The 14,648-nt window shown below is 40.2% G+C and overlaps 1 protein-coding gene across 1 annotated transcript; it reads left to right on the top strand.

Moving 5' to 3' along the window:
* Nucleotides 1-203: 203 nt before the first annotated feature.
* LOC124874605 (tumor necrosis factor receptor superfamily member 14-like) lies at nt 204-12,938 on the top strand. Its single transcript, XM_047376020.1, has 7 exons — nt 204-421; nt 554-643; nt 7,069-7,194; nt 7,287-7,445; nt 7,532-7,616; nt 12,021-12,163; nt 12,343-12,938. Exons 1-7 carry the CDS (start codon nt 397-399, stop codon nt 12,369-12,371), a joined length of 657 nt encoding a protein of 218 aa, XP_047231976.1. The 5' UTR covers nt 204-396; the 3' UTR covers nt 12,372-12,938.
* The last annotated feature ends 1,710 nt before the right edge of the window (nt 12,939-14,648 follow it).

The following is a 14,648-nucleotide window of genomic DNA, read 5'->3' as shown; positions in this document are numbered from 1 at the left end:
GATTATGTAGAAATGTGGACCCTCCTCAGGCAGCAGCAGGGTGACTGTTTACTTAGAACCAATCCTGACACTAAATGGTGTGAGTTGGGTCAGTGACCTCATCTGATTAGACTTGTTTGCTTTTTGCCTCATGGATTTAAGCAGGGGTGAGGATGTAAAGTAAAATGAGGAGAGAAACCCTCTTTCCAATTGAAAACGGAATGAAAACGGTAAACTCCATAATGGAGGATTAATCGCTGCTTCCAGACAAATCTGGCAACTTTCAAGTTGCTTTCCGGGATCAAGGCGTTTGTTTCCAATGGCTTTTATTTTATTTATTTTTAAAACTTAATGAAAACATATATATCAGGCAAGTTCTTCAGAACCATATAAAGCAGCGGTGCAGTATGTAGCAGCATGTGGTCCATGCTGATCATCTTGGGTGAGTCTGATTGCCTCCGAGGAACGAAGCTGAAGTTGGCTTCCTCTCCGGAGGACAAACCTGATCATGATGACGTTGAACTTTATTGTCCCACTTTTCACTCCGTGTCTCCGTCCCTCCTGTGTTTCTTAGTGGGTTTTGCCCTGATTGAATCAGATTCAAACTGCCGACCGAAGGAGTACAGAACCAGTGATGGACAGTGCTGCCCAATGTGCCACGAAGGTACGAGAACAAAAGGGAAACCGAAGCTGGAGCCATTTTGTGTGTCGCAGTCGAAATAAACGGACATATTGTGTCGTACATAGACCTCTCTACTGAGTGGGAGGGCACACTTAAGGAGACACATGACACACACATACAGGTCCTTCTCAAAATATTAGCATATTGTGATAAAGTTCATTATTTTCCATAATGTAATGATGAAAATTTAACATTCATATATTTTAGATTCATTGCACACTAACTGAAATATTTCAGGTCTTTTATTGTCTTAATACGGATGATTTTGGCATACAGCTCATGAAAACCCAAAATTCCTATCTCACAAAATTAGCATATTTCATCCGACCAATAAAAGAAAAGTGTTTTTAATACAAAAAACGTCAACCTTCAAATAATCATGTACAGTTATGCACTCAATACTTGGTCGGGAATCCTTTTGCAGAAATTACTGCTTCAATGCGGCGTGGCATGGAGGCAATCAGCCTGTGGCACTGCTGAGGTCTTATGGAGGCCCGGGATGCTTCGATAGTGGCCTTTAGCTCATCCAGAGTGTTGGGTCTTGAGTCTCTCAACGTTCTCTTCACAATATCCCACAGATTCTCTATGGGGTTCAGGTCAGGAGAGTTGGCAGGCCAATTGAGCACAGTGATACCATGGTCAGTAAACCATTTACCAGTGGTTTTGGCACTGTGAGCAGGTGCCAGGTCATGCTGAAAAAGGAAATCTTCATCTCCATAAAGCTTTTCGGCAGATGGAAGCATGAAGTGCTCCAAAATCTCCTGATAGCTAGCTGCATTGACCCTGCCCTTGATAAAACACAGTGGACCAACACCAGCAGCTGACACGTCACCCCAGACCATCACTGACTGTGGGTACTTGACACTGGACTTCTGGCATTTCCTTCTCCCCAGTCTTCCTCCAGACTCTGGCACCTTAATTTCCGAATGACATGCAGAATTTGCTTTCATCCGAACAAAGTACTTTGGACCACTGAGCAACAGTCCAGTGCTGCTTCTCTGTAGCCCAGGTCAGGCGCTTCTGCCGCTGTTTCTGGTTCAAAAGTGGCTTGACCTGGGGAATGCGGCACCTGTAGCCCATTTCCTGCACACGCCTGTGCACGGTGGCTCTGGATGTTTCTACTCCAGACTCAGTCCACTGCTTCCGCAGGTCCCCCAAGGTCTGGAATCGGCCCTTCTCCACAATCTTCCTCAGGGTCCGGTCACCTCTTCTCGTTGTGCAGCGTTTTCTGCCACACATTTTCCTTCCCACAGACTTCCCACTGAGGTGCCTTGATACAGCACTCTGGGAACAGCCTATTCGTTCAGAAATTTCTTTCTGTGTCTTACCCTCTTGCTTGAGGGTGTCAATAGTGGCCTTCTGGACAGCAGTCAGGTCGGCAGTCTTACCCATGATTGGGGTTTTGAGTGATGAACCAGGCTAGGAGTTTTAAAGGCCTCAGGAATCTTTTGCAGGTGTTTAGAGTTAACTCGTTGATTCAGATGATTAGGTTCATAGCTCGTTTAGAGACCCTTTTAATGATATGCTAATTTTGTGAGATAGGAATTTTGGGTTTTCATGAGCTGTATGCCAAAATCATCCGTATTAAGACAATAAAAGACCTGAAATATTTCAGTTAGTGTGCAATGAATCTAAAATATATGAATGTTAAATTTCCATCATGACATTATGGAAAATAATGAACTTTATCACAATATGCTAATATTTTGAGAAGGACCTGTAGAGATACACACTCCACGCCTTTATCCCCCCCAAAATCCCCATAGGAATGAATGGAGTCAGGGGTGAAGGAATCCTCAAAATTCACTGTTTTTGAGGCTCTACTGTATCGCCATACTTTCACCTAGAAACACAGTTTGACTTTCAGTTTGTAGAAAAATCCGCCGGTTCTTCAGACGTGAAAACGGTTTGTTGATAACTGCTACGGTTTCTCTAAAATTTGACTCCAAGCGACACAAAGTTTGCGAGAAAATAACACTCCTACAGTGGAGATGGCAGTTACTAGAGTGTAGAAAGAGGGGATTTTTTAAGGAAAAATGATTTTTATCTGGCACTCACTGCTACAGATTTCGTTTTACAGTCACAATTTTCGGTCAGTTTGTAGGGCCGGGCCTCTGCTTTCACACAATAACTTCAAAATTGTTCTAAGTCTCATAGTTTTCTGTCAAACACCCCTCGATCGCCAAGACTCAGTAGATTTCTGTAGGCCTTCTCCCATGTATTTTCAATGAGAGCTTGACCTGTAATCCATGAGTGGCACCATTTATTTCCATAATCCTATTTTATACTGTGAATGACATAGAGCTATGAAAATCTCCATGATTGGGGACAATGGATGGCCTTTGCCGACAGTTTAAAAAAATTTCAAATACCATGTACGGTTTCCGAGATATTAGACTTTGTTCGGGAGCATGTTCAGGCATTTTTGTCTTTTTCTCCATTTTCCCTCTCTTTTCACCCAGTGTTGTGTCTTTATTATTATATTTTCAAAATATGGTCTTTCAAAATAAGACAAAACGTGCTCTACAAAATAAAAGCCTTTGCATTTTAAACGATAGATCATTGAAGAACTGGGCTTCACACTAATGTTGGAGCTCACCCAGTGTTGGCCTTTTAAAATAAGGCTTATTGAAAATTTCAAAATAAAAGCCTCAGTCTGCCAGAGTTACTAGTAATATTTTAAGCTAATAATAGCATAGAAAATAGCATAGACAATGAATTTCAATAAAAAATAGCAAGCTCCGGTCCCAGAAGCACGCACCAAGAGGCAGGCCCTGTCTAAATTTCTTCCGAAATTTTCTAGTTTAATCTATACTTCTATTGAAGTTGAAGATGTTACTCCTTTTCCTTAGTACTCCATGAACTAACAAAATATTAACTAACCCTAACCCATGCTTCATCTGCACATTAAATTACCTTAGATTACTCTTCAAATGCAGGACTGATGATAATGAGTCAAACATGTTATACTGAAGCACCTGCAGACTCAGGACTGCCAGCTGAAGCTCTCAACACGTGTCAATAAGATCCAACAGCTTCTTACTACAGGGTCATATTGCTGTTCAAATCCAGGCTGAAATCTATATCACACATGTTTATAATTTTCTTCACACTTTGTTCTCTTTTCTCTAAAATATTTAGCATAATACTGTATCTATAGCAGTCGTCTCAGCTCGTCTGGGGTGAACAAATGCGGCAAAGACTTCAAACGGGGAAGCTTGCAGTCATGGTAAATCATCCTGCAGAAAATGACTCCAAACAACAAAGTGTAATTAGCTTCTGTTTTCTACTCAGAAAATGAACAGAAAACTACAGTCAATATAATCCAACAACCAGGAGTCAGAACCTCCTTACCTTCATTTTTCATAAAGACAAACTGTTCTGCTAGTTGATGTTTTTAATGATAAGTTATTTTCATTTTCAGACGCATCTAAAATAAGTTGAAAACGTCTTTTGCTGTAATCTGTTTTCTGCAGTAAAACTCTGTGATATTGATATCTGTCACTAGTGAGATGAAATCGATTTTAAGCATTTCTCATAAATAATCAACAACACTAATATTTGTTCCACAGTGACTTTTAATGTCAGAAGACAAATGTTCTACAGCCAGCTTCCAACATCTGGAACATGACCACATGGAGACCATACATGAATGAACAGTTGATAGTGGCTTTATGGAAGCCTGACTGTAACCTGCAATAACTGCAGCTGGTCTTATTCTATCAAGCATATAAATCTGAAACAGAACTGAGGTTGATCACATGGTTACAACTGCAGTCCATGTCTGTGTGAGTGGATACAATGCAATGAATTAACGTCAGTCCTATTATGACAACTGGTGGTTGTTATAAAGTATTTAAAGCCAAACTGCACATTGTTTTTCCCATGACCTCAGAGTTAGACCCATATGGTGGCGTGTTCTGTGGGCAGCTATTTATGTTGCACGTAACTGGACATGGGAAAAAATGATGCTGAACTCAAGTGATGTTTAAAATACAAACCCCTGGCTGTCCCATTCAGTACTTTATTGTGAACATAGTGTACACTGCTTAGTCAAATGAACATCATATAGATTATTTACAATATTTCTTTAATTTCGTTTAGGCACTTTACAAAGTCAGTTCAATCGAATCATACAGATTTCAAGTCAGGTACATACATTCCAGTTAATCCTAATGATCAAACAGTTCAGTCAGATTCAGTTTATTATTAAATTGTTTAAAGTTTTCTATCTATGCGCAGTGCTGGTGGTGTAGAGGTTAAGTGCACGACCATATACAGAGGCTACAGTCTTCAAAGCGGCCGTCCTGGGTTCGTGTCCCGGACCCGGTGACATTTGCCGAATGTCTCCCCCTGTCTCTACCCCTCTTTCCTGTCTGCCTACTGTCAAAAAATAAAAAAATAAAGGCCACTAGTGCTGAAAAAATATCTTAAAAAACAAAAGTTTTCTATCCAAAGAAACCCAGCAGATTGCATCAAGTCAATGACTTGCAGCATTCATTCTTCCTGGATGAGCATCTAGAGACAGTGGAGAGTCACTTTCATTGTCTTTGCCACAAGAACACAGAAGCACTGATCCAGGAGTACTTTCTATGGGAAAGAGAAGGGAAACCTTAATTGTTATAGCTCTTTTAGTGGCTTCATCTAGGAGAGAAAGACAGCTAAGCGGATTACCTCTGAGCCAGTTTTCAAGTCTAGAGGATGTCTAGAGGACATACAGTTAGTCACAGTAGAAGCTGTCCGAGCTACCGCACCCTGTTGGCCGTCAGATGTCTCGGAGTTCTTCCGGTACTTGGTCCCCAGAAGCGATCACACACTTTATCTAACACTGACTCTTAAAGGAATGACTCTCAAACTGTTTCTAACTTTCAGCTCCTTTAATCTAAATTAGGCAGAGGAATGATTACAGAGATCAGTGCCGAGGCTCGTCTCGGACCGTCCCCGTCTGTAAAAGGATGACGAAGAGCCTCGATAGAAGGTCACATGTAGTTTTTATATCTGGCACTCCAATGCAATGGATGTGCACTCCCTCAGTGATTATCAGTAGACTATGTGTCACCATTGTGGTGTCTATCTGTTAGATTGTGTAGTAGCGGGTGTCCATTCTTAAGGCTCCCTCCCTGATAACCTAAGCCACTCTAACTATAAGCTTTATCAAAAAGGAAAGTTTTAAGCCTAGCCTTAAAATTAGACGGGGTGTCTGCCTCACGGACCAAAACCGGGAGCTGGTTCCACAGGAGAAGAGCCTGATAACTAAAGGATCTGCTTCCCATTCTACTTCTAGAGACTCTAGGAACAACCAGTAAACCTGCAGTCTGAGAACGAAGTGCTCTGTTAGGAACATATGGAACAATCAGATCTCTGATGTATGATGGATTCTAAATTCTATTCTGGATTTAACAGGGAGCCAATGAAGGGAAGCTAAAGTAGGAGAAATATGATCTCTCTTTTTAATTTTCATCAGAACTCTTGCTGCAGCATTTTGAATCAGCTGATGGCTTTTAACTGCATTTTGTGGACATCCTGATAGTCCATACTATACTATACTATACTATACTATACTATACTATACTATACTATACTATACTATACTATACTATACTATACTATACTATACTACGCAATCTCCTGTATTCAAGATGTTCTTATGTTGTGTGATCATACAGAATAGAGAAAACACACTTTTATTAGCCTGTATTGTTTGAAAATTGAATGCAAAGTTAAGACATTTGTTCAGTGAACTAATGAAGGTAGACCAGGTACCATCAGAGCTAATGATAGCACAGGGTGAGAACCAAGGATGTATTCCTCCAGTCATCATTGTTCAACAGTTAGTCCTCTGTAATATCTGGCAAACAGAGCTATCTTCTTATTTCCCCAGAAAGAAAAAAATAATAAAGGAATTTCTTTTTTAAAGAGAGAACAAACTGAACGAATGCAGCGCTTTTAGAGTCATACCAACTGCTCAAAGTGCTTTTCCGCTGAGTCTCATTTACTTATTTGCAAAAACATACACTGATAGTCAGTATGAGAAGATAACTCGGACTTTATTGTCTTGCTGAAGGACACTTTGACATGTGGCAGGGGAGGCTGAACAGCCAACACACAACTCTCTGTCAGATGGCTACTCTTCTCCACTGAGACACAGCCAGCATTTTCTCTTGTATGAAGTAAAAAACATCAGAGAAATTTAGTCAGATAAAAACATTAGTCTGACTTCTAATGATAATTTCTTGTTTCCTTCGCCAGAGATGTCTCTCTGACTGCTGTCTGCTGCAGGGAAGATGTTGACTACTGATATAACCTCTGTATAATCCCACTTCAAAAACAATCTCTCTTTAACTTTACTTAAAGTCTTAAATACAAATTCATTAATTAGTTAAATAATTGTCCTGTTTTTTTTATAGGAACTATAGTTGGCAGAGACTGCACGATTCAGTCAGGAACACGTTGCGTCCCCTGTGACACGGGAACCTACATGAACCAACCCAACGGCCTGACCAGGTGTCTCCCCTGCTCCTTCTGTGACCCAGGTACGATCAGGTGGAAAATATTTGGTGAAATTAATAAGACAGGATGATTAATTACATCTAAAATAATGATAATGAGTGTTTGTACTTTTTAGGGGTTGGCCTCTTTGCCAAGCAGAACTGCACACCAACATCAGACACAGTTTGTGATGTTTTAAGCGGATATTTCTGCAAAAGTTTAGCAGATAGTACAGGATGTAGCACAGCAGAGAAACATTCAGTGTGTGATCCTGGACAGAGAATAAAACAACCTGGTGAGACTGAATTATTTCACAGTGATTTAAAACTCTTAATAACAGCTGATGTGTTTTTGTGTTAAACTTTGTCTGTTATTTTTCAGGAACCAGCAAACATGATACAGTGTGTGAAGTCTGTCAGGAAGGATCCTTTTCTCTACATGGGGTGAACTGCACTCTGTGGACAAAGTAAGATGACAGCACCTTTTAGATCATCCTTTCACTCCATGTGTTTATTATGCATCACGACTTAACTGGAAGGTCCTGACTCAGAATGGGGGGTTGAAACTGACCCACCAGTGTTATGCCCCTGATCGGCCTTGCAAGGTAGTCGTAAACCCATAACCACTTTGAACTGTATGGTTGCCCCTGGTCCCCAGCCGGAATGGCGTCTTTCTTTCTGGGTCTGGTGAAACGTTGGTGGCTCAATGAATTTGTAGTACTGGCTGTTTCAGCGCAGAGTTGTCAATTTCTGGAAGGAGTGGGTCCAAAGATGTTAATTTAACATGTGTAGTGTGATTCACTAAAGCAGCAAATAAATTAAGCTCATTAGTAGTCTGCCATTATTTTGCTGGTCCCAAAAGGCAGCAGCACTTTGCAACAGCACTGAGGACAGATGGCAGGTATGATGGCTATGTGGAGAAGATGCAGACAGAGAAGAAGGAGAAGAAGAGAAGGGACACAAACTCAGCAGAGTAACTTCTGGCATCTGGATCATTCCAACAAACTGGGGTTTGCTGTGGTTTAATCACCTCCTCTTCCTACTCACAATGACCTGACTGATAGCCTGGAACTCAACAAACTGCTCTTCAGTTTCGCTTCTGCTTGTGAGTGACTGAAAGGAGGCTCACTTTGGAAAACTCTGAGGCGAAGAGTAATTCTCATTAAGACCTGTTAATGGTTCCCAACTTCATAAGAAACGTCCCACATCAATTAACAGGCTACGTGCTTCCAAATACCATGAGCTGATGTTACCTTTACATATTAATAACTTGTTATGTTACAAGTCAGACAAACATTCAGTTGTTTTAAAAATTAGTGATCTGACTGGCTCCTCGCCTCTGCCTGTTGCTCCACATCTGCAGTCCATGGCAACCCTGCAGTCCATCAGTCCATGTGAACCCTGCAGTCCATGTGAACCCTGCAGTCCATGTGAACCCTGCAGTCCATGTGTAATCTGCAGTCCATGTGTAATCTGCAGTCCATGTGTAATCTGCAGTCCATGTGAACCCTGCAGTCCATGTGAACCCTGTAGTCCATGTGAACCCTGCAGTCCATGTGTAATCTGCAGTCCATGTGTAATCTGCAGTCCATGTGTAATCTGCAGTCCATGTGTAATCTGCAGTCCATGTGAACCCTGCAATCCATGTGTAATCTGCAGTCCATGTGAACCCTGCAGTCCATGTGTAATCTGCAGTCCATGTGAACCCTGCAATCCATGTGTAATCTGCAGTCCATGTGAACCCTGCAGTCCATGTGTAATCTGCAGTCCATGTGTAATCTGCAGTCCATGTGTAATCTGCAGTCCATGTGTAATCTGCAGTCCATGTGAACCCTGCAGTCCATGTGAACCCTGTAGTCCATGTGAACCCTGCAGTCCATGTGTAATCTGCAGTCCATGTGTAATCTGCAGTCCACGTGAACCCTGCAGTCCACATGGACTTGAATAAAAGGTGCTGATGCAGTCAGATGTGTGAACAGTGGTGATGAGAGAGCAACATACAGAGAGAAGCTGTTTATCTCACTAATAACAAACTTTACCACTGATAAACACAGAGAAATACCTGTCCACTCCTCTCTGTGGAAAAAGAGCTGCTTCATATTCATGAGTGCTGCAGTTTGTTATAGAAATTATTTCTGTTTTCAAAAGACAGACTCTTGTTACAAGCTACTTTTCCACTTGATCTAATGGTTGTGATTAAAAATACGCACCAACTTTACAGTCACTATGTACGTTATGTTATTCACATTAAAGGCGATGCAACGCCTCGGCCCCCTCAAAGCTGCCCCCAATCTCTAAAATGAATGAAGATTCCTACAAATACGGCCAACCAGTTTCCAGATATTTAAAGGATGAGTCCAGTATATACTTTGTGGCCCATCCTATCCCATGATTCATTGCAAGTCGAGGCAGTTTGCTCAAACAGCCCCTCTCTTCCAATGGTGGAAGAGAGGGGCCAAAACTTGGATATATTACACTTTCTGTGGCACAAAAGAAACGTTTCTGATGTTTTCAGGCAAGAATGTAGCTGTGTAAGCCTAAATGATCTGCTTAATTGCAAAAGTACTCCGACGTAATCAGAGATCTCCGTTATTGGCCCTATTGCCTCCTCGCCTCACCAGCTGTCAGCCGCCCAGGCGGTCGAGGCTCGCTATACCCGGAGAACACAGCGCTAACATTAGCAGGAGGCACGAGGCTACTGCTATCAGAAAAATGGCCAGGACATCATAACAATCCACAATAAGTTAATGTCTAAAATAAAGTTTATTGCCATTTCTGTGCTATTTGCAGCTTAACACTTTGTTGTGTCCGTTGTTTCCATAGACAGAAGGAACTTATCCCTTAATCAGATGTATTTCAGCAAATCCTTCTTGACACTGTGGGAGGTTGCTGAAGGTACTCCTACTGATGTGGGAACATTTCCATGAGCAATAAAATATAACCAGACACTTTGAAGAGGTTCTGATGCTTGGGGACGGTGTAATGAATTGTGTGGGTTAATACACCCAACAACTGAACCGAACTTATCCTCTTTCAGGGTAGGGATACTTGAGTTTGGACTACAAAGGTGCAGGTAGAAATAAAAATGGCAGATATGTGAAATTGATCAGCAGGAAGTCCTTGACCTTATTCAGCTGTTCTGCAGGAAATACTGTGACGTAACAGTTCAAAAAACATAACGGATGATGAACGGACTGAAAAATATGAATCAAACAAAATACAACTCAGCACCTGGAGAGACTAAATTCAATTGTTCTACATTCCTACAGACTCCAATTACACACCAAAATGTATTACAGTTTTTTGCTGGATGCACTAGGAGTTACTAAACCTACATATCTGAGAGGAACCATAAGGTCATTGAGCCCCTGAGGAGTCCGACCACTCAAACATTCAAACACATATTTAGTTTTTTAAGAACATGGCAAAGATGAAATCTAACAGGTTTTCTGTCCAAAATTTGGATTGCTGTCGCTGGAGACCAGGAGGTGACACAGTAACTTAATTCAATTCAATTCAAAAATATTTTAGTAATCCCAAAGGGAAATTAAATCAATTAAATAAAATAAAAATAAAAATGAAATGTAATAAATAAAATAAAATGAAATGAAATAAATGGGAGAGAATCAAAGAATGCATGAAACTATTTGCAGCATGAAATGGTAGAAAAACTTTAATTAGTTTAAATGTAAGTAAGGTCTGTTTTAGCTACTCTGCTCACTATTTTAACTTGTTTTTCACATTTTAAATGAGAATCCAGAACAACATCAATATATTTCACTTTAATGTCTGACTGTAAGGCTGAAGAGTATATTTAGGAATGAATAACTCCTTCATCTTTATTCCTTGATGTAGAAATGAGCTATACCTGTTTGAAAAGTTTATTCATAATTAGACCAGCATTATGATGTTTAAATCCAGGTTCAGCCTGTTCAGCAGAACAGGAATACACTTTTAAATGTAAAAATGTTGCTGGCATTTGCATAGAAATATTTAATATATTCTGTTTGCTCAGAAAGTTTATATGTAAGTGTTAAAGTTATACATTTTGCTAATAAACTGGAAATCTTATTTGTCATCAGCGTATTGGGTTAAATTAACAAAAAAAGCAAACAGAGCAAAACGCTTCACGCTGTCATGGTTGCTAAGCATCAGGTAAGGGCAGGAACAGCTGGTGAAGGTCTTATTTCACCGTCTTATTTAACAGCTGATCACTTCCAGTCTTCTCAGCCTGTGAAGGACCTGGTCTATGTTGACCAGGTCCTTCACAGGATGCAGCCCCTGAATTTGAACACAGTCTGTCTTCATTTTTGTCCTGTTGTCTTTCTTGTGTTTTCTCTCAGACGGCATACGTTAAATAAACCTTCCCTGTATTCCACTTTTTTTTTTACTTCTAGGCTCTACAGTTGTGGGACAGATGTTGACCTTCCAGGGTCTCCTGTTTCATGTGTAGACTCTATTAACAGTCCTTCTCTAGCCTTACTCCTACACCAGTAACCAATAATGAGCTCTCTACCACTGAGCTACTATCGCCCTCTGCTGGACTGTACTGCTGCAGAGGAACTGCAGGAGTCTGAAGAGTTGTTTACTATGAGGACTAAACTGAAGAGTCATTATTGGAAGATCTCCTCAGGCTCCTTATCACAAGCTATACATCAGGGGTCTCAGTCACCCAGCCTGTCCTTATCATCACTGACAGCAGAAAGACCAGATTACATTTGGTTTTTATGTTCCAGCCTCTTTAGAGAATAATGATGGCTGGAAAACATGTGAACAGCTTGGAATCTAAAATGTGACAGCTCCTTAAAGGCAGAGCATATGTTTGAATTTGTCAGGAGAAGACTAAAATGTATTTCTCTTTTCTCAAACAGATGCTCTGAAAGCCAAACCTTGGTCCAAGAAGGAAGCTTAACGAGTGACGTTGTCTGCAGGAGTGGATCATTAAGAAACCGATATAGTTTGTTGCTGCCTTGTATTATGTTTGTTTTTGCCATTGGTTCACTGCTGTTCACAGGTTTGTGCTTATTTGAATAACTATTTCATTTACCTTTGTAAATCATTCTAACTTTTTTAACATCTTCACTAATGTACTACAATGTGAGTCTGCACAGATGCTGTACTAGTTAGCACTTTTTCCTCTTTACCCATCTTTATGTTTGGTTGATTCTTATGAACTTTCCTGTGCCACCCTAGGATGGCAAAACATGCAGAAAACCTCCTAAAAAGACAGAGGATGTCCAGGCCCAGGAGGGAGACTAAGACAGCGTTTCAGTGGAACTGAAATATAGCCCCTCCAATGAGGTTTGGTTTTATTCCAGAGTCTCTACCTAGTTCGATGTGGCCGGGAAACCTCCAAAGGAAAGAGATCCGCAGGTATCCTGATCAGATGTCCGAAACACCTCAGATGACTCCTTTCCAAGTGCGAAATCTTAAGACTGAGAACGTCTGAGCCCCTGAGACCAAAGCTCAACCAAACGTTTGCTGGCCAATCAAGCATCGTAACACCATGGTCACTAAACCAGCTGTTGGTACTGTAGGCCAGTACCAAGTCCTGCTGGAAAATGAAACCAGCATCTCTATAAAGACTGTCAGCAGAAGAGGTCATGAAGTGCTTTAAAATTCCCTGGTAAACGGTCGTGTTGACTTTCGACTTCAGAAAAACTATTGGACCAACACTAGAAGACGACATGAAACCTCAAATTGTCATTTACTGTTCACATGTTGATTCTGTGCCTCTCCACTCTTCCTCCAGCTCTTGATTTCCAAATAAAATACAAAATTAGCTTTCATCTGAGTAAACTGAGCAGCAGTTCAACCCTTTTTTCTCCCAAGCACAGATTAGAAGCTTCTCATGCTGTGTCTGGTTCAGGAGAGCCTAACACAAAGAATGTGACAGTTGTAGTCCATGTACTGAGTCCCATTGTGTAGCTCTTGATGCTCTGACTCCGCCTGCTGTCCAAGCTCCCCCAAACTCTTCAAAAGACTTTGCTTCACAATCCTTTTGTACTAAACCTTTTCTTTCCACTAAACTTTCCATTAATATGCTTAGATACAACAATCTGAGCAGCCAGCTTCTTTAATAATGATCTCATGCAGCTTCCTTCCTTGTGAAGGGAGTCACACAGATGGCAGGCCACAAACTTATTCAAATCAAAGAAAATTGGCATCTAACGATTGTGCTGCTGAAATTTTGGTTTGTGCTATTATCATTTTAAAGATATTAATAAAGGTTTCCAGAGGTCGTCAAAGGTCAACCACCCCTCCTCCCCAACACACACACTCACACACACACACACCTTAATGGAAGTAAACAAAATTGGTGCCAATCAGTTCTTATCTTTGTGCTGCTTCAGCTTTAAAAAATGTTAAAGGTTTAAATAGGTCAAAGGTCAACCAGCAACCCCTGTTAAAAAAAATCAGACAAAACCAGTGTCAAATGTATGTGTTACTAAAGGTTTGGTTTGTGCTGTTTGAAGTTTCTATTTTATAAACCGTAGTTTTTTAAGGACAAGCATCTTCTTGCTCACATGTTTACAGTTTGATTACAAGAGAATTAAAGAAAATTCAATTTTACATTTTAACCAAGGACAGAATTTGAACAAAATGCATGAATACTACGCCGGATAACACATGACTCAGAATTCATACCTGCATATTTGACCAACAGTAGATTTAAAAACTGGAGAAACTTAGGAACTACTTCATTTTCAATAATATCGAATAATAAAGGATTAATGACTTTCTAACAACTTAGAAACTCCTTTAACCTAAAGAAACATGATTTCTTCAGATACCTTCAACTGAGACATTACTATCACAGAAACAAATGGACAACAGAGAGAGGATTAAATGTGATAAAAATATTTAAGGAAGCACATAAAGGTAGTGCCACCAGAAAACTGATCTCCAAAATGTACACATCCTCGCAGCTAGAGAGAGGTCACTCCACAACATATGTTAAAATAAGATGGGAGAAGGAAGCTAATATAAAGGTAACTGGGGAGGACTGGCTCAACATCTGTAAAACACAGTCATCTACTTCAAGCTCCGGTCTGTGGAGAGTGTTTACATGGAAAAATATTCTAAGATTTTTCATCACTCCAAAAATCAAAGGGTTCCAGACTAACAGACCTGAGCTTTTATTTAAATGTTTATTCTAAGCCAGTAAGAAAACGCATATCATTCAAAAATAAGTATAGTGTTCTACAGAGTACAAAAATAATAACAATAATAATACTAACAATGATTTGAAAAGGAGTGGGATGAAGAAAAACTTTAGTCCCACCCCCTGTTCACATTCCTTAAGAAATTACATGATTGTTGCCATTTACAGTTTAATAACTAAATCTTCACTGTCATATCAGCATAGCATAGTGCATCAATAACATTATAAAAAAATAATCAACATATTCAATATATAGTTATTATAACCACAATATACAAATATACATTACAGGTCCAGTCAGACCCCTCTGCCAATAACCATGTATTGTGACCAA

The sequence above is a fragment of the Girardinichthys multiradiatus genome, chromosome 1, assembly GCF_021462225.1.
Source record: "Girardinichthys multiradiatus isolate DD_20200921_A chromosome 1, DD_fGirMul_XY1, whole genome shotgun sequence".
Taxonomy (NCBI): Eukaryota; Metazoa; Chordata; class Actinopteri; order Cyprinodontiformes; family Goodeidae; genus Girardinichthys; species Girardinichthys multiradiatus.
This window is presented reverse-complemented; position numbering and strand designations above follow the sequence as displayed.

Coding starts and splice junctions, on each gene's coding strand:
- LOC124874605 (XM_047376020.1), top strand. CDS start 397: ATGTGGTCCATGCTGATCATCTTGG. Junction 7,195..7,286: donor CTGCTCCTTCTGTGACCCAG/GTACGATCAGGT, acceptor TGTACTTTTTAG/GGGTTGGCCTCTTTGCCAAG. Junction 7,617..12,020: donor AACTGCACTCTGTGGACAAA/GTAAGATGACAG, acceptor TTTCTCAAACAG/ATGCTCTGAAAGCCAAACCT.